This window comes from Pituophis catenifer, unplaced genomic scaffold, assembly GCF_029215685.1.
Source record: "Pituophis catenifer annectens isolate HBS135680 unplaced genomic scaffold, rPitCat1.0.hap2 SCAF_4, whole genome shotgun sequence".
In the NCBI taxonomy this organism is placed as follows: domain Eukaryota; kingdom Metazoa; phylum Chordata; class Lepidosauria; order Squamata; family Colubridae; genus Pituophis; species Pituophis catenifer.
The window spans coordinates 118,709,924-118,730,685 of NW_027256884.1; the positions used below are offsets into that span (position 1 = coordinate 118,709,924).

A 20,762-nucleotide genomic window follows, 5' to 3' on the forward strand; every position below is an offset into this window, starting at 1 on the left:
ATGGTGGGCATGGCCTAGTCAGCCTCCTGCACCACGGCTAGGAGGCTGTTTTTCCCTCCCTGGGCTTCAGAGGCTTTCTTCGAGCCTCCGGGAGGGTGAATGGCCTCCCCAGGCTCCGGAGGCTACCTGAACTTCCGATAGGCCTGTTTTTCGCCCTCCCTGAGCCTCCACGCATGCCCTGCACTTAGTTGCATCCAAAACAGGCTACGTGGGGACTCCAGGGAGGGGAGGGGTGGGCGGGGCCAGCCAGGAGTGGGATTTGGGGGTTCTCCGAACTGCACAGAATCTTAGAGGTTCTCCTGAACCCCTGCGAAACCCCAGCAGCCCACCCCTGCTCCTTTGGTGAGGAGTGCGGAGGAACATACAGCCATGGGGCTGGTTAGCAGCCTGAAAGCATTTCCTTCGCCTTTAAATGCATTTTTAAGTGCTTTAATCAACCTTGACTTCTTTTTTTAAAAAATCTAACTTTTATATACTTTTTTATTTTTTAATATTCTGCGAGGGAGATGGAGTGCTTTCAAAATGTGGTAAATAAATAAATGTACAGCAAAGATAGGAAATTTTTCCCTTCAGTGAAGCGGTACACGTCTTTCAGCTAAATTTTCAGCCCTTAATAGAATAACAGAGTTGGACGGGCCTTGGAGGTCTTCTGGTCCAACCTCCTGCTCAGACAGGAAACCCTATACCAGTGATGGCTAACCTTTTTGCCATCATGTGCCAAAAGCGAGGGGAGCGCACGGGTGTCGTGCGCACGCGTCCCCACACCCATAATTCAATGTCTCCCACCCCCGCACATGCACGTGCGACCCCCCCCCCATATGCAACTCTTGCTTTTGGCACGTGATGGCATGGTGGGTCCGAGAGGCCTGTATTTCACCCTCCCCAGGCTCCAAAGGCTTTCTTGGAGCCTGGTGAGGGAGAAAATGGCCTTCCCCATCCCCCTGGAGGCCCTCTGGAGACTGGAAACGGCCCATTTCCCGACTTCCGGTGGGCCCCAAAGGCCCAAAAATCAGCTGGCCAGCGCGCACATATGCGCTGGAGCTGAGCTAGGCAACACTCGCGTGCCCACAGATATGGCTCCACGTGCCACCTGTGGCACTCGTGCCATAGGTTCGCCATCACGGCCCTATACCATTTCAGACAAATGGTTGGTCCAGTCTCTTCTTAAAAGCCTCCAGTGATGGAGCACCCACAACTTCTGAAGGCAAGACATTCCACCGATTAATTGTTCTCACTCTCAGGAAATTTCTCCTTAGTTCTAGGTTGGGTTTTCTCTGTTTCCATTGCAAAGGATCCAAACTGATTGCTTGTAAGGATCTTTTGAATTGAAGACTGGGTGCTTGAAGTTTACCTTCCTAGGCCGTGGCCACCTTGGAAATGCTTCTTGTGGTTAAATTCATGTTATACAGGCTTAAAAACAGAGGACTTGCCAAAGCTGAGCAAATGGGTGAGAAGGCAGAAAGATGATTTAGCATTTTAATTCGGGTTAGGTTAGACAAATTATGCTCACAGCCCCCAGGCATTTGCTGAATGGGGAGTTTGGCTTGGCATTTTATTTGAATGTGAAGTCACTTCACTTCCTCCAACAGAGTTCTGTGCCAGTTCTTAAACCTGGATATCCACCCAATGTTTAAACATCTACTCCCTCAATCTCTTACCTAGCATGTTCAGTGTTGAGAATTCTGAGAAATAAAATCTACATTTAATTTAATTTAATTTAATCATATATCAATGCTGCCCAACTCCCAAGGGACTCTGGGCATCTTACAACAAAAATAATACAAACAATGAACATATTTTTTAAAAAAAACATTATAAAAGCATTTTAAAAACATTAAAAACACATGCATGCCATCCATGGCCAGATCTCGCAAGATTGAACAGCGAGATCAACGGCCCCAGGCCTGCCGGAAAAGCCAGGTCTTCACCGCTTTCCGGAAGGCCAATAGGTCTTCTATATATGTAGAAGACGTGTCAGATGGAGAAAGCTGGGCTAGTGGGACGAAGGAGAAAAATCTAGGCTTTCAATTATTGTAGAATAAAACATTCCCACATTCTTCCTAGGATCACAGAAGCTCTTATAAGGGAGCTACCTATGCTGATATCTTTGTGATGCACAAATTATTGCAGTTAGTCCTTGACTTAGAACAATTCATTTAGTGACTGTTTGAAATTATAATGGCACTGAAATTCACTTAACAAATGTCTCATTTAGCAACAGAAATGTTGGTCTCTCAATTGTGATTATAAGTCAAGGACTGCTGTACAGTGGCTAACACAATAGAAAAATCCAGCCAAGCAGTTGGAAAAGCTGCATTTTGTACCCCTGCACTGTGCATATTTTTTTAAAAATAATGTTTTTGAAGCAAATTATCTCATACAGTAAACATTTTTTATACCACTCAGAATGGAAAAGGAAAAAAAGGATATAGGCTGCAAAGACAAGGCCGATAGTGACTCTTTTACTGCTTAGTTTCTGCTTTTAATAACATGCTCGGGTTGTTGTTGTCTTTTTTAAATGCTGTCACAGACTTCCAGAAAGCCTGTTTCAAAAGAGATGGCAGGAATCAGTCACAAAACAAAAAAGTAATTCAAGGCTTGACAACTTCTGATTTCTTAAACTGCATTAAGAAACTATTTGGATGCTTGCCAATGAGGTTTCTTCCCACATACTTATGTTTTAATTGGCTAATGAGCCAGAATAAAAAAAATAAAGGTGGCCTTGTAAATAGCTGGGCGAACTGAAGGGTTTCTTTTTAATGTGGCTACTAAGAGACACAGAGCAGGTTCCCCACCCAATTTCATGAGGATGCCTGGGAGTCAGCCCAGATGGGGAATCAAGATAATTTGCAAACACCTTTGCAGAAGTCAACCTTCCAGAAAGGGTATTTAGCAAACTTAAATCCTTTGAACATTTAGTTGGCAGAGAGGAGAAAATGATGGAGGGTTTCTTGGTAAGAGAGATGCCCTGCCTTTAATTGTTGGTACTGGTAATCCTCCACTTACAACCCTTTGTTTAATGACTGTCTGAAGTTACAACAGCATTGAAAAAGTGACTTACGACCCGTCCTTGCCCTTAAGACCATCGCAACATCCTTGTAATCACGTGATCAAAATAAGGGTGCTTAGCAGTTGGCATGTATTTATAGTAGTTGCAATACCCAGGGGTCATGTGATCACCATTTGTGACCTTCCGCCCTTTCTTTAATTTATTGAAGTCTCTTTTAAAATATTCCTACTTTGCAGCACGTGTCAAAACAACATCTCTAACTGAGATGTGACCAACTATGTTTTTGCTTCATAGCGTTAGATGTAACTCAGACAGTAACAGTTCCCTTTCTAAAATAGGAAGTTAGATTAGGTTGGGGGAAGCCAATGGGGAACCAACCCCGGGCTTATGCCCCATTTGTTAACCTACAGTTGTTTTGAGAGGAATCCGATAAGGAAACAAAAAGGTATATTTTACTATCTGCTGTCCTTTTCTTTAATAGCGTTCGATGACGAATTAATTTCCGTGGGTGATGTTTCCTGCTATGTTGAAGACCCCGGGTTTGGTTACAAAGATTTTGCAAGACGGGGAGAAGATCATCTTCCAACATTTCGAGCCCAGGTAACTCTTACGTGACATGTGTAACTTATGGATGGAGAACCAAAATAAGAAGTAAAGATGGCAGCCTCTTGTCAGCCCTAAGTTTTTTGGAGTGAGCATCCTTGGGCTTTTGTTCAAAATGACTCTGAACACAGGAAAGCTGTTCTATCCAGGCCAGAATTGAAAGCTCGTTTCTGAAACGTAACACTAGGAATCCTCCCAGCCTTACCTAGAGATGCCTGGGGTGGTCCTTGTGATTTTTTGGCATGCACTGTGTTCTCTGTCTGTGATTAATAGATTCTTAAAGAGGCATTATTGTTGGAGCAAATATATCTCAAAGGATTCTAAAATAAATTAATGTAAGGAAACCAAGTTCCCTTTTTTTCCCCCAACAATGAATTCATTCATTTACTGATGACACTTAAGATCTTTCTCCAAACAAATTAGAACAACTTCCAGGGAGCAACCAACATTTTTTATTTATTTATTTTATATCCAATTTATATACTGCCCTTCTCCCTGAGGACTCAGGGCGGTGTACAGCCGAATAAAAACATAAATTACAAACATTAAAATAGTATTAAAAGAATATATATAAATTTGGCCCCGTAATTTAAAAACAATAACAAACCAATTTAAAACATTTTTAAAAAGTTAAAAGCCAGCCTCGCTTGCTGAAAAAAGATTTTAAGGGCACGGCGGAAGGCACCTACATAAACAGGTAGTCCTTGACTTACGACCACAATTGAGCCCAAAATTTCTGTTGCTGAGTGAGACATTTGTTAAGTGAGTTTTGCCCCATTTTACGACCTTTCTGGCCACAGTTGCTAAGTGAATCACCACAATTGATAAGTTAGTACCATGGTTGTTAAGTGAATTTAGCTACCCCATTGATTTTGCTTGTCAAAAGGTAGATCACATGACCTTGGGCCATAGCAATGGTCATAAGTATGAATCAGTTGCCAAGCATCTGAATTTTGATCACGTGATCATGGGGCTGCTACAAAGGTCATAAGTGTAAAACATGGTTATAAGTCACTTTTTTCAGTGCAGTTGTAACTTTAAATGGTCACTAAAGGACTACCTGTACCAGAACTGTTTAGGTCGGGTGTTGGCAACCTGCGGCTCCAGAGCCGCATGTGGCTCTTTCATCCCTCTGCTGCGGCTCCCTGTCATGGCAGAGGGATAAAAGAGCTGTCGCCCTGTTGCGGCGGTGGTGATGGGCAGAGCCTTAGTTCAGGAGCAAAGGGCCCCTGCACTTGCCTTTGCGCAAAGCAGCATTCCGCCTTCTTCGCGGTGCCTTTGCTCTTGCCACTCTCACAGCACAGTAAAATTTAGCACACTTCACAATGGAGAGGGGGTCCCCTCCTCCTAGAGCCCATTATGACACCTGCCCCACTCGCCCCTGGCAAGAGCAGAGTCATCGTGGGCTCGGTCCCACCTCCCAGATGTCAGTTGCTATTCCTGCAGAGCTGCCAATGTTTTGATGCCCCACCGCCCTGCCGCCCAGCTGGTCTTTGGCGTGCTGCTCCTGGGCTCTTCGGCCTCCGGACATCAGATTCCCACCACCCAGCATCAATTCAGGGGTTCCTTTCCCCACACCCAAGGGAGAAGGAGAGGGAAAGAGAGAGAGAGAGAGAGAGAGAGAGAGAGAGAGAGGGAGAAGGAGATGGAGGGGGGGGGAGAGAGAGAGAGCCACAAAATCTGGGAAGGCATGGCTGGGGGGTCATGTACCCTGTTTCCCTCAAAATAAGATATCCCCCAATCGGGCTTTTGAGCGCATGGCAATAAGGCCAAGCGCTTATTTCAGGGTTCAAAAAAATATAAGACAGGGTCTTATTTTCGGGGAAACACGGTAACTGGGTGAGTGACGTTGAGTTGGCCAGGCCCACCCAAGTTTTGTGGCTCCCAGTGTTTTCTTTTCTGTGGGAAATGGGTCCAAATGGCTGTTTGAGTGTTTAAGATTGCAAACCCCTGGTTTAGATGTAGAAAAGAACTGCTGAACCATAAACAAATTGGTGGAATTCATTTCTTTTATAGGACTACACTTGGGAAAATCATGGATTCTCCCTTGTGAACAGACTGTATTCTGATATTGGCCATCTCCTGGATGAGAAATTTCGGATGGTCTACAACCTCACCTACAATACCATGGCCAGCCATGAAGATGTTGACACCACTATGTTAAGAAGAGCTTTATTTAATTACGTTCACTGTATGTTTGGAATCAGGTAGGTTATTCGCCTGGCTGGGATAATGGATGCATTCCGTAGTTTCCGGACTTGTAATAGTTACACTCTACAATCAGCGGATGTTATGTATTGTAGTTAAACAGTACTTTTATGTTTGAAAAATTAAATATGATGCAATAGAGGCAATTATAACCATAATCATAAATATTACCCTCTGAGCGAGAGAACCTCAGTATATGTTAACTTGCATTCTCCTGAATACGAGATAGAAAGGCATAAATGACTATGCATTTATAATGAAAGAACACAAATAAACACAGTCAAAAGTAATATGATGGCATTCGCTCTAGGTATGGTAATATCCAGCCACTATTTGTTTGTTGTTTTCCCAAGAACTGAAGAAATGCTGTAGAATAAGGAAGCTTTCTTTTTCCATTTAGGGGCAGAGTAAATATGATGTAACTATGCATTGTTATTTAATACTGGTAGTCCTCGACTTATGATCACAACTGAGTCCCCAAATTTCTGTTGCTAATTGCTCTGAAGCAGTTGTTGAGTGAGTTTTGCCCCCATTTTACATCCTTTCCTGCCACAATTGTTAAGTGAATCACTTGCATTTGTTAAATAAGCAACATGGTTGTTAAGTGAATCAGGCTTCCCCATCAACTTTGCTTGTCAGAGGGTTGCACATGGTGATCACAGGACCCCGGGACACTGCAACCGTCATAAATATGAGGCAGCTGAAGTTGTGAATTCAATTCCTAATGATGTTCTCTCCGTTCTAGCAAAATACGCTGGGTGAATTTGGTCCTAAGATTTTTTTTTATGAAAATTGGCTTTTTTCAAAGGCGTTTCAGGGTTAAAGGTTTGACAAAGCTAATTGAACTTACATGATACTGGAACGGTAAGATTCACAATCAGGCATTTTTATCCTGATGCGCAGTTTGAAGGGATTTTCCAAAACCCCCATCTCCCCCCCCAAAAAAAAGGAAAATAATTGCTTTTTAAAAATATCACATGCTCAGAAAATCTTAAATCTCATTTAGATACGATGACTATGATTATGGCGAAGTTAATCAACTACTTGAACGGAACCTGAAGATTTACATTAAGACCGTGACCTGCTACCCAGAGAGAACTACCAAGCGCATGTATGACAGCTATTGGCGCCAGTTCAAGCACTCAGAAAAAGTGAGTCCCTCAAACTCAGGATGTTGAACTGGATTTCTTTGAGAGTTGGATCAACATTGTAGTTCTCCTCCACGGGCCGGGGGGGAGACATGACGGACACCTCCTGCAGTACCTTGCCGGCCAAAACGGGCTGCACAGGGGCCCTGTGTGGCCCGTTTTCGGCCGGCAGAGTGCTGCAGGAGGCCATGGAGGCCAAAAACAAGGCATGGATAGGTATCTGGGAACACTCAGCTGGTGCTCTTTCATTTCAACAGGTAAAAACTGTTGAGGAAAGGTTTATCTCTAACACATTCAAACTCTGAGCCATGTGAGGCCTTATGAATCATAAGCATCTCCAATTGCACATGGAAACCTATTGGTATCCAAGGTGTAAATTAGAATACATCTCCAGATAGAATAGGTCATTCATTTAAACCTCACCTCTTGAAAGATCAAGCACCTCTTTGAGAAACATTCTTAACACTATGAACAGCTCTCTAGCAATAGCATTTAGACTTATATACCGCTTTACGGTGCTTTACAGCCCTCTCTAAGCGGTTTACAGAGTCAGCATATTGCCTCCAACAATTTGGGTCCTCATTTTACCCACCTCGGAAGGATGGAAGGCTGAGTCAACCTTGAGCCTGGTGAGATTTGAACTGCCAATTGCAGGTAGCCAGCAGGCAGCAGGCAGCAGAAGTAGCCTATAGTACCACACTCTAACCACTGCGCCTATATCCATATATTACCAATTTGTTTGTCTCAAAGGTGCTTTTTCAAAAGGCAACTGGACTGTTTTATTTTGAGGAAGAAAAATAAGACTTTTCGCTTCTCCTCCAAGAAGCATCATCAGTTCTGATGGTGGTGGGATGGAAGCCTTCTTTACATCCCCCCACCATCACGACTGATGAAGCTTCTTGGAGGAGAAGCAAAAAAAAACAAAAAACCAGTCCAATTGCTTTTTGAAAAAGCACTTTTGAGACAACTATGCCCCAGATGACTGAGAAATCTCCATAGACATTTACCAATTTGCTTCACTATTTCCTTAGGTCCACGTGAATCTTCTCCTGATGGAGGCTCGCATGCAGGCTGAGCTGCTCTACGCCTTCCGTGCCATCACCCGTCACTTGACCTGACGGGCCCAACGCGGTCGTAGGAGCCAAGCTTCCAAATGAGACGAGCAGTAAAATGCTCCCCTTTTTGGGGTGGCATCAGGCCTATTGGATTCCGTAGTGTTGAAAGCTGAAGCTGTGTGTCTGGCAGCTGTTTACCGTGCAATGATCTCTCGCTTTTTTTCTCTGTCCCGTCTATCTCTTTCTTGATGCTTAACTTTACTAGCAATCGCAAAGATAACACTTGTGGAATGCTTCTCCTGAAGCGGTTTCCCGTTGAAGTATTGCTCGCAAACTCCTAAGCTGGTTTGCTATCTCTGATCCTTTGCTGTGTGTTTTTTTTTCTTCCCCTCGCGCTATAGTTATAGTTGAGGTTCCAACTATCGCACCCGGCCTCTCCTGTAGACGGTATCGTGCAGGGGATTTGTCTTGTCTCTTCTCCCCTCTTTCTTTCAGCTCTTTCTGGAATATTAACATGCCGTTTCCCTTAATACGGTGTACGCTACGTTTCAAGCTGAATTGCTCAGTTAGCTTGTTCTCGCATAACTCCCAAGAAATGTTAATTCTTCGGCGGTAGTTTGGAGGTCGTGTGGAAATGAATGCAACTATTGTGTTTGCCTTTTTTTTTTTTAAAGAAAAATGTGAAAGCAACCGCGGCAAACCCCCGCGGCATGCTACTGACAACACGGCATTGGAAGACTGTTTTCCTGAATGCAGTGGTTCTTCCCCTATCCATTTCAACTGTACTGGTTCAGGGACGGCCTACCCTCTTTGGCCCCTATGATTGTGTCACTTTCTGCCTCTTCCGGTATGTTGGAGGTTCTTGGCAACCCAGGTTCAGCAACTCAGTTTTAACTTTGGCATGTGGGGATTTTTTTATTTTACTTTTTTTTAACCTAGTCACTTTGTAACTTTTAACTGGTGCACGGATCAGGCAGTACAAGTTCAACACACACTGCCTGATCAAAAGGAAAAAGAGACCTACACAAAGTTAAGTTGGTTGGGTCCAAATTGGAAAGTTTGTGTTAACTCATATCGCCGGAGAGTTGAGGCCAGCCCTGTTTTTCCTCCTCTTCAGTTTCTCCAACCTTCTACACCTGAAGCATGGATTCTTTTGCTGATCTGTAGCAGTTTCCCTGAAAGTTTCATGTTATGCTGCCTTCCCGTTGGGTGAGATCGTTGTTCCGTCTCATCCGTTACTGTGCTTTCTGGTTGGCGGTTGCTCCACTAGAATCTCAAGGCGGGCCTCTTGAAATTCCCTTGTACAACTTGAGATCGTTTCTCTTGAGATGCCACCCACCCCTTCCACAAGCAGGGAAAGTGCTTTCGTGAAGTTACATCTTTCTTCCATTGCTGTTTCTTTTTTTTTAAAAAAAAAACCTATATATATAGAAGAGTAATGACGGTGGTGTTGATTCAAACTTTTAAGAAATTTGATTCCTCTCGTATTTCCCTGAGTGATAGTGTCAGAGCAGGTTTTTATATATACATATATATATATAATCTATATTTTAAAGCTATGAATCATGTTTCTGTGTGTTGTCATGAGTGAACAAAGGAAGTGCAATATTTGAGCAGAAAGGCAAGGTTTCCCCGCCCCCCCTAACAAATTTCCTGCTGAAAAGTCCTGTTCAGAAGAGCCGGGGAACATCAGTTCCCAAACATTGTTCCTAACCTCGGCTTGCTTGCCTTGAACAATCACCTATTCCCACATTGCCAAAGCCGCTTATTAAAACAAAACTGGGGCAGAGCCCAGATCCCCATTTGTTTCTGTGGAGCCTCAGTTCCTTCCAATGGAGACGCCAGGTTGAGTTTCCCGAGAAGCGACTGTGGCAAAAGTGCCACAGCCGCTTCGGAGAAGTGGTACCCATTGATGGCTGGCCTTTTTTGAGGGAAATATGTGAATTGCCAAAAAAAAAAAAAAAAAAAAAAAATTAAAAAGATCCCATCTCTGTGGTGCTTGAGCACATACTCTTTGCAGTTTTAGAGCACAAGTTATCTGCGTTTTTAATAGCTTTAAGTGTGTTAATGTTGCGTTTCAGCAAAGTGCCTGAATACTGACCCACGGAAGCAGTGACTTTTCAGTGATGGGCTTATGCCAGGGAACGTTAGTCATAACTAAGTCCCATTGAAATCTAAGCTGCTTTGGCCCAACTGTGACTGTCTTGTCAAAGTTGACAACTTGCCCACTGCCTTCGAGTGGACTTAATCTCCCAATAAATCTTTAAGCACTGACCAACATTTTGACAACAAAGATTGTCAGTTGTGACTTAACTTCGGCTCGACTTGGTTTGATGTAGATTCTTCCCTCACCCACCCACTCACTCACCTTCCCCTTTCCTGGCTTAAGACTGACTCCAGTTTGTTTTTCTGCACTTTGGAAATGAACGAAATGGGTTTTCTAAACGAGCTGTAGAAAACAAAATAGAATCGTTAAAAAAAAAAAAAGTGAAAGATTTTCATAATGGCTTGTTTTATAATAGTACTTTCTGTGTTTAAAAAAAAAAAACAAAAACAAACAGACCAGACCAAGGTTATTTTGTTGAACTTTTCAAAACTTTACTTACCATCCTTTGTGATAGGATATTGTTCTCCTCCTCCCTTCCCCGCCCCTTTCAGATGTTGAAATGATTGTGTTCACTTTCCTGTGCAGAGTTTTCTTCTGTATGTGGAACCGTAAGCTATTTTTGATATCAGCATTCTCTGGGGGATACATTTACTGTACACTACGGATTGCTATCAGCTGCATCGTTGCACAATTGTGACTTCTCTTCAAGAAATCTAGAAATTGTAAAGACCAACTTTTTAAAAAAATAAATAAAAATAAATCTAGTATTCCCCATCCAACCCAAAACATTATCTCCCTCCTGCTGTTATATTTTCTGCAGTTCTGCCTCCTGGGTAGACATTCAGTTGAATGGAGAGAGCTGTTAAATTAAACTGGGACAAGAATGGGGACTGGTGCAGGCACCAACCACACACCAACCTACCGTACTTTTCGGCGTATAAGACACACTTCCCCCCCCCCCCAAAAGAGGGTGGAAATGTTGGTGTATCTTATACACCGAATACAGCCATTTTTGGTCTCCCAAACCCCCCCCCCCACGTGTCCCATTTTTGTGAAAAACAGGCCCATTTTTGGCCTTCCAAACCTGCCAGGCATCACATTTTTGCCCTCCCCAGCCCCCAGGAGCACTCTGCAGGCCTCCCAAACCGTCTGCGCATCCCATTTTTGCGAAAAATGGGCCAGTTTTTCACAAAAACGGGATGCACAGAGGGTTTGGGAGGCCTGCAGAGTGGTCCTGGGACCTGGGGAGGGCAAAAACTTTTTTTTTTCTTGTTTACCTCTTTGAAATCTTGGTGCGTCTTAATACTCCAGTGTATCTTATAGTCCGAAAAATACAGTAAGCTAAGATTGTTGCCGCTGCTTAACAAACTTCCAGTCCTGCTTCCTTTGTAGGTGGAGGTAGCACACGAATTTCCTAGGCAAAGGGAGAGTTCTGCCAATTGCTTTGCTATGGCAGAAGTTTGGGCACATGTTCTTCTCCCAGCTAGACCCAGAATCGCATTGGAGCAGTGGGAGAACTGAGCACCCTTAAGAGGGTCAGTAGCATTTTTAGCTTTGAGTGGCCTTTGGCTTTGAACAAGGGTCATGTGGGGAGAAAAAACTGATGAAGAATGGTCTCCCAATATACAGCAGCAGACCAACGTGTGGAGAGAAAAGAGAAATAGAAGCAAGGACTGATGTCTTTCCTTCTATTTGTCTCTCTTTGCTCTGTATCCTCAATCATATTCTCTCCTCCACTGGTGGGACTTGAATAACTTAACCATCAGTTTTCTGGCTGGGTAGGTGTGGCCAGTTGATCATGTGACTGGGTGATGTCACTCATCACATCCAGCCCCACCTCCCGGACACTCGCCTCAAAGGCAGAGTTAGGATTCAGCCGGTTGGGGCTAATCCCACCACTTCCTGTCCCTGGCCCCGCCCCCACCTATGTTTTGGCCGTTTTGGGGGCATTTTTGGCCCGAAAAACAACCCAAAATGGGCCAAAAAATGTGCAGGGGCGGGGCCACCCAGTGGTGGGATTTGCCGGTTCACCAAACTGTGGAGAATCTGAACTACCGATTCACCTGAACCAGTGCGAACCAGCAGCAGCCTACCTCTGCTCTCCTCTTTGTCACTAGATAAGAAGAGACGTCAGGAGGACTGGAAAGTGATGGAAGTTCAAGCTTTTCCATCACTTGCCATTCCTCCTGAGATCCCTTCAAGAGGGGCCCACTGTCCTACTGTTATACAGATCATCTGGTTTGTCTTAACAGGGATGATTACTATATATGATCTGGTTTCTGTTTTAGATTTTATGAGCTTTAATTTTTCTTTCAGAGGGAGATGTTTTTTTTTTTTTTTTAATGGAAACCGGTGTTCCAAATTCAGAAGCAGTAATGTCTTTTCTTCGAAAAATTTCCTTTTATTATAACAAAATCTTACCAAGACACAAATAGACTTTATATTTCTAAGACCGTGTTTAGTTGTTGTTTTTTCCCCCCCCTTTCCTTAGTGAAATATCTCAGTTCTAAATTCATCAGCGGAAGCAAAATTTCACTTGGTACCTGATCTTCTTTTGGCATTTAAGGCTGGACTCTACTCTTTTGAGAATTGGGGATTTTCCTTAGAAATAGAATGGCAAGTCTAAATGTTACAAAGCATTTCCAAGTTCAGACCAGTATGATCTGGTGTGATCAAGTAGAGTGGTTAGATTTATCTACTTAAATAAGTTGTAGTTGTGATAGTGTTTTTACATTGTGAATGTTCAGAATAGACATCCATTTTTACTTTGTTTTTTTTTATTTGATGTATTGTTTAAACTCACAAATGTGCCAAACTTATAAGTGTGCAAAAAGGGAGGGGAGGAGGGAAACACATGAGAAAGAATCAACTTTTAAGCATTAAAATCTAACACAATTGTTTGTTGCATAGACATAGTTTTCTGGTTTGCTTCTGGTTTGCTGCGGCTGTAGCCATCGGCAGCTGGCAGCCCATGGACCAAAATCTGTTCTGTTATCAGCTAAGGGGCAGACAAGTAACATCAGCAGTAACATTGATCTAGAGAGAAGGGTTGGAGAACCTGTGGCCTTCCAGATGTTGCTAGACTACAGTTCCAGGCATTGTGCATGACACGCTACGTAACTGGAGCTAGAAGCAACATCTGGAGATTGATTTTTTCCCCTCGTTGTAGAGTTAGGCAATCCAGTAAACTTCCCCAGGTATGTTGCGGGGCAGAGGTTGGGGCTTTGGCTCTAAATAGGACATAATAAGGCCCTTACGCATTTATTCTGCTATATTCTTTGGTCAAAATCTAAATTGAATTACTTAATGATTTCTCTTCCACACCTAAATTTTTATCAGCTGCACTGAGTTTATTTTCAGGATGGGAGAGATCGGTTCACAATTAATCAACAGTTGGCCAAGAGATAATATTTCAGTAAATGGAGAGAATTATAATTTGAATTTGCATGCAGCTAATCTCTGCATCATAAAAACACAGATTCTGCAACTGAAATAAGACATTCTAATGCCATACTTTCATTAAATAATGGGCTTCATGGGAAATGCTCTAGTCTTCGAGTAGCTGACATGTCAGAGGAGATGCCAAGTTTCAAACTGAACAATTCAGCGGCCTGAATGTAGCCATGTAGATTTCCAGACCTCTTACATATTTTTATTCCACGACTAGATTCAGCTTCAGCTTAGAAAGGGCTGGAGTGCCATTCCGGTCGTTATTGGGCATCAGGCCCCACTCATTCCTCCTGCCAGCTGGGGAATTCTGGGAGTTGAAGTCCATACATCTTAAATTTGCCAAGGTTGAAAAACACTGGTCTAAGAGCTTCTGGACTGGGGCCCTTTATAATAAGATACGATCAAATAATAAATATTTCTTTAAACCAAACAACCCCAGTTGGAACCCTTTAATTTGTAAAAAAAAAAAAAAAATGAACAAATTCGCTTTGCAATTCCGTTTGATTTTTCAACCTTTTTTTATAGAATGGGGGGAGGGGGCTGTCGTTTTAATGTAATGTTGTATATGTGCTTTTTCTTTCTACATATATAAAGAGGCCAGTAGGACTGTTTTTTTAAAGAAGCATAAGTGCAGGAGAGGTTTAGATAGATAGGATTTTTGAATCAAGATCTTTTTTCCACCCAAGGACAGGGAATTTTTTTTTTTTACATCCATCCTTTGAACGGAAAAGGAGAATCCCAGGAATTCTTTGTTCTGCTATCTGTGAAAAAATTCAAAGCAAAGTTTCAGTGCACATGAGCTCTTCTTAAGTGCTGTTGTTCAGGTGTGCTTTGATCATAAAAGAGGTGTGGCTTGCTTTAAAAGGGCACATGTTATGGCGAGGAATTGCTTAGAAGATCAGATTGTCCCGGCAAGAATTTTGCACAGAACTGCACAACAGACTTTCCACCTTGCCAGATCAGCGATGCGTATATTTCCCTCTTGAGGAGAAGACATGGCAACTGTCAAAAGACTGTATGTCTGTGGAGATTGTCAATCTTCCAGGCGGGTGGGCTTCAAAAATTTTAGCAAGGGGTTCTCTGCCTGGTTGCTGGGTGAGCGTGGCCATGGTGGGTGTGGCTAGTTGGCCTCCTGCACCACGGGGGGAGGCTTTTTTGCCCTCCACGGGCTCCAGAGCCTTTTCTTGAGCCTCCAGGAGGGCGAAAACGGCCTCCCTGACTCCGGAGGCCCTCTGGAGGCTGGAAACGCATCTGTTTCCGGCCTTCCCGAACTTCCGGTAGGCCCGTTTTTCACCCTCCCCGAGCCTCCGTGCGCCCCCTGTACTTACCTGCATTCAAAACAGGCTGCGTGGGGACTCCGGGTGAGTGGGCGGGGCCAGCCAGGGGTTCTCCGAACTGCACATGATCTTAGCTAGAGGTTCTCCCGAACCCCTGCAAACCCCCAACAGCCCACCCCTGCATCCAGGTCATGGTTGTCCCAAAGGTGCTTTTTTCCAAAAGGCAACTAGACTTCCTTGGTTTCTTCTTTGAAAACAAAGAAAGTCCAGTTGCCTTTTCGGAAAAAGCACCTTTGGGACAACGGTCAAAAGATTTTTTCTGATTAGGTGGAGAAATCTATATGTGGAAATAGTTCTTTTTTAGAGCAGAAGCTACATAAATTCTTAGTTCGGGTAAAAATTTCTTCTCTCTGAGGTTGTGCTTTTTTTTAAAAAACCCTTTCTGTATACATGCATGCTTCAAGATCTTTGAAATTAGAGTGATCAGTTATTTGGGGAAATGCTAGCTGGGGATGATGGTAGTTGAAGTCCAACATGACCAGAAGGGGGCCAGGAAAAGGAAGGTTGACTCAACCTCTTGCAGAGTACCTCTTGTCTCAGAGTGTGTGAACTTGAAAGAAGGAGAAATTGCCACGAAAGATTTTAAACAGTGGTGGTATTCAGCTGTTTCTATCCGGTTCGGGCAAATCGGTAGTGGCGGCTGAGGGAGGCTCTGATGTCATCACATCCCGTTTTCGACGCTGCGCATTCGCAGAGGACTCCGTGAGGTGCGCATGCTCACATTTGCGAACCGGTAGCGAAGGTAAGTGAATACCATCCCTGATCTTAAGGCTTCCTGACTAAATGATTCAGGAGAGATCAGCATAGAAAAAAGATGGCTGTTAGATCTAGATTCTCTTTGATCTTATGCACTTCGGTGTCTACTTCGGCAGCCTCCAAATAAAAGAAGCTAGAGGTCAAGATTTGATGCTCGTGGTTGCATCAAATTTTAACCAGGGAACACCAAAGCTTAGATTCCTATGAAACAGAACTTCAGAAATAGAATAATATATTCTTTTATTTGTTTGTAGACTGATTGGCAACATTATATATATAATATATATATACACACACATATACATATACATATATATATATATATATATATATATATATATATATAAATATATATATATATATATACATACATACATACATACATACATATATAATATCAATATCAATATCAATATATATATATATATATATATATAAATTAATTAATTAATTAAAAAAAAATAACAGATGGACATCAGTTGATCTCCTGAATCATTCAGTTAGAAAGCCCTAAGATTTTTTTCATAGCAATTTCTCTCTCTGCTTTCAAACCCATCATGCATGGTTCCCAAACAAGCTGTCTGAATATGTATAGCATTTGGAAATTGGTGCTCTCTTCTAAATCTTACTTGTTATCAAGTTGTGGTTGGATGAAGACCTGAGGCAAGTGGTCAACCCTACAAGGGGAGCGAGATTTCACCAAAAGCACTCTTCTCCCCCACCACCACCAAGACTTCTCCTCCAGCAGCCCTGCCAAAACCCTTTTCACATCCATGTGAAGATGGGTCTTTCCAGTTTAACTTCAAAGGCAAAGAAACCTGGTGCACTCAGCTGTGTACGTAAATTCTGCTGAATTGTTCACTCATAAAAGGATAGAAACAATCCAGGAGGATCCTTCAGAAAGTTCTTACGTTCCTCGGCCACCACATCCCCTAATGGCCTTATTACAATCCCAATGGATGTGGGCTCCGGTTAAAACACCCCCCCCCAAAAAAATTATCAAAATAAGCAGGTCATCACAATCTGGACTTTCCTACTCTCCAGATGTACTGAGATCTACACCTCCAAAGCCTGTCTAGAGAGTGGGAAGGCTGGTATAATCCTCCTTGATGTTCTCTGGGACAGAAACAAAATGGTGCCTGAATGTATGCCAAGTGGCCCAACCAACAGGCTCTTGAGGTTGAAGTTGCATGTATAAACATCTAGTTGCACTTGATGAATACTCAAAAAAAAAAAATTAATAAAAAAATGAAATCACTTTTTTCCAATGGGCTTTTTGGGGAAACATGTCTTCTCCTCCCATTAAATGTAGTGTATTTCTAGAAGCTGTGATAGGCCTTTATGGTCCTTGACTTTGTTACTGTAACTTTTTTTTTTTTCCTTCACAATTTTGTGAAATGTAGAGCGGCAGCCAAGAAGTGAGGTGGGATTACGTCCACCTTCAAGTTGTGTACTGTGTTATGGCTGTACGTAGATTAAGCTGATATTATTTAGAATTTCCACAGCTGTATTATGTATGTGTATTTGGGTTGTGTTTGTGTGTGTGTGTTCTGGTCCGTGGGGAGAGAATGAAGACGTGTCTGTGGGTTTAAGCTTTTTAGGGTTTGGTGTCTCTGGGTTGTTTTTTTTTTTATATATATATATAAGTGACTCAATAACCCGTAACCATTTAAAACTGTCCTTTCCTATTAATTTGAGATCATGTGTTTAGTATGGGTAATGTGAACTTATGTATGTGGGAAGAGACAAAATCATTTGTACTGCTCTAATCCTGTGGGGATGGTTGGTTAGCAATATAAGAATCCAGGTAGAGATTTCACATAAGAATGGCTCTTCATGCTTGCTCAAAAATGTTGTAGGGAAAAATGAGAATTATAACCTCAGCTTCTGCTCACATTTAAGAGAAATCACAATACAGGACAGAAAATGTCGAAGGGTGAGGACCAGAGGGAAGTCTACGGTCCATTTCCCTTTTCACCCACTGTCCAAAGTTTATCTCCGAAAAGATTTGTCAGACATGTGGGACGAGCAGGAGCTTTGGGTATTTTCAGATTTCCCTGGTGCCAGAAGTAAAGAAGTAGACAAAAATCAAAATACACCTTTGATTGGCTACAAGGATGCTCCAGTATAGCATCACCTGAGTGACGCATATCTGGCCCACCAGTTGCTTGTAACTGACCAACAGGCTTTTCCACCAATAGTTTAATCCCAGTAAAGAGGGTGAGATTGGGAAGAATGGATTTTTATAGTGTTCATATGGTCTTGGATAACTTTGATTCTGTTACCTCAGGACGTGTTTGAAGTTATTCCAGAGCAACAAGAAGTTGACTGGGGTGTCCCTTTCCTACACTCCAAAAATATAAATATCACAGGAATAACTGATGTTTGTGGGCTTTAGATTACCCTTAATAACACCAGCAAAATGAAGATAGCAACATAGACCCATTCTTTTTGAAAATGTGCGGATTTAAGATCTAACCAAGTTTTCTAACCAAGATGCATATTGGACAAGCCAATCCTACTGGATCTATCTGTGTGACTTACATTTTTTTTTTCTGTCTTTCTTGGTTTAAGCTTTTATTTACTCATTTTGAATTGTATTGGAGCAGATCCAGAAGAAGAAAAAAATTCTAGTGAGCTGAAACTGAAACGTATTTTTCAATAAAGTAATATGAGTGTGCATATTAACCTGTTAACAAGCAATTCATAAAATCTGCACTTTTTATGAGGTTTTCAAGAAAAAAAAATCTATTTATAGGTACGGAAGAGTGGGGTTTGTTTAAACTGTATAGCATTTATACTTGCTGAAATCTCTTTCATTGTTATCAGCAGGAATTTTACTGGTTCAATAAAACTGGCAAAAAAAACCCCACCTCTTGTCCTGTTTCTTATTTTCAATTCAATGAATGCTATCGCCTCTTTTATTAGCTCCCCCTGGAGATACGGAGGATCCCGGATCTTCGCACCTTCCGTCGCACGCTTAAAACGTTTTTATTTCATCAAGCTGGCCTGGCCTAAATCATCTCCTCTTTTAAATTTAAATTTTAAACGTAAATTTTTAATCTGTTTAATTATGGGGTATTTTAAAATTCAGCCTAAATTATTTAATTTGTTTTAATTTATTTTAGATTTTGTATTTCCTGTGTTTTATCTTCTGGCTGTTCACCGCCCTGAGTCCTTCGGGAAAAGGGCGGTATAGAAATTTAATAAAATAAATAAATAAATAAATTATGTTTTTTTTACCTGACAGGCAAAGGTATCCACTGAAAACTACAGTGTGAAGCAGGAGTTCAAGATAGGCAAAAAAAAAAAAAAATTATTATCAACTAGTATTAGGTTGAACCACTGTTTATTGAATTAAATCCCCACTGGCTGGCTTCACAGAATATCCCCAGCCTCTGACAAGCAACCTATTTTTTAGTTTAGCCAACTGCGTGGTCTAGTGGTTAAGATATCGGGCTAGAAAGCCAGAAGACAGTGAATTCTAGTCCCACCTTAGACATGAAAGCCAGCTAGGCGACTTTGGGCCACTCACTCTCTCGCAGCTCAACAACAGGGTTAGTGTGGGGAAAATAGAAGGTGGAAGGAGGTATGTACATCACCTTGAGTTATTTATAAAAATAATAAAAGCGGGGGTCCTTCGTGGTCTCGGAGCTTGGCTGTTTTCTAGCAGACGTTTCATTACTCAAACTAGGTAGCATCATCAGCATTGATAGTGTTACCTAGTTTGGATAAGGAAACAACTGCAAAAAAACAACCACTAGCCCTGATGATGTTACCTAGTTGGGTAATGAAACGTCTGCAAGAAAACACCCAAGCTTTAGAGAGCACCAAGGACTCCTCATTTCAACCCCCTGAGCTACAAATATTCTCCTTTATTAATAAAAGCAGAATATAAATGCTGAACATCATTCTAAGATGATTGGCAGCCATGTATCCCGATGGTTGTCTGTTACTTGTAAAATCAGCACAAGCATGCTTTTGAATATAGATTTCTGGGAAACCAACATCAAAGAAGGTGATTCTTGAGGGCTTCTCAAGGAGACCTGTTGGCCACTTTGAGAAATAAGATCTATATTAGAATACGCAGAAATGAACAGATTAACTCTTGCAATTATGGAGAAAGAACAAATGGAATATTATATGATATGGGAATTATCAATGGTTAGAGAATAAAAATGAAAGTTGGTAATAAAAGAAGGATATTAAAGAAGAGTAGAAAATATAAGAAAGAGATGTAAACAATATGATGATTGTTATTACGACTATTAGGATTATTATGCTTATTATTATATTCTTATTAGAAGATATGTTAAGAGGGAAAAATAAATAGGTTTACTATGTTCAATATTACAATTGTAAGCCAATTTCTGATTCACAGAGTCTTAACATTCCTTCTCCAAGCACGAATGAATTCTAGGCCTTTGTAGCATCCCCAGCAGTCCTCAACTTTGTGAATCAGAAGCACGGTGTCTCTCATGTAGTACAATGTGTCTCCCTTAAATTGGCCGAAGTTGGAAAAACATCCCAGATGATGTCAACAGTAAACTAATTTTTTTGGTATACATCAATGATGGCTAACCTTTTTGTCATTGCGTGCCAGGAGCAGGGGGTGAGTGGGTGCACGCGCGTGTGTGTCCACACCCATAATTCTATGCGCCCTGCCCCCATGCATGCACGCATGATTCCCCCCGGCTCCTGGCACATGATGTAGTCCCACCGGAAGTTGGCAAACGGGCCGTTTCCGGCCTCCAGGGAGGTGGGGAAGGCTGTTTTCTCCCTCCCCAGACTCCTAGAAAAGCTCTGGAAGCTGGGGACAGCAAAAAAATGGGACTTCCTCATCACCCCCTCAGGCCCTCCGGAGGCAGGAAACAGTCTGTTTCCCTACTTCTGGTGGGCCCAGAAGGCCCAAAAATCAGCTGGTCAGTGCGCACATGCGCGCCGGAGCTGAGCTCGCATGCCCACCAATACGGGGCACGCATGCCATAGATTCGCCATCACGGGTATACATTATTGCCCAAAGAACTAGACCGACATACCCCAGAGTTTGCAAAACTGAGCAACCACACATATTGCAGCCCAGAATTC

The 20,762-nt window shown here is 42.3% G+C and overlaps 1 protein-coding gene across 1 annotated transcript in view; it reads left to right on the forward strand.

Annotated features, from left to right (window-relative positions):
* SESN3 (sestrin 3) overlaps positions 1-11,247 on the forward strand; it is a 74,422-nt gene extending 63,175 nt beyond the window's left edge. The window contains exons 7-10 of the mRNA XM_070942893.1: positions 3,492-3,610; positions 5,630-5,820; positions 6,828-6,972; positions 8,001-11,247. Of these exons, the coding sequence (XP_070798994.1) occupies positions 3,492-3,610; positions 5,630-5,820; positions 6,828-6,972; positions 8,001-8,087 (542 nt within the window). The 3' untranslated portion in view covers positions 8,088-11,247. The remainder of the gene's footprint in view (positions 1-3,491; positions 3,611-5,629; positions 5,821-6,827; positions 6,973-8,000) is intronic.
* The last annotated feature ends 9,515 nt before the right edge of the window (positions 11,248-20,762 follow it).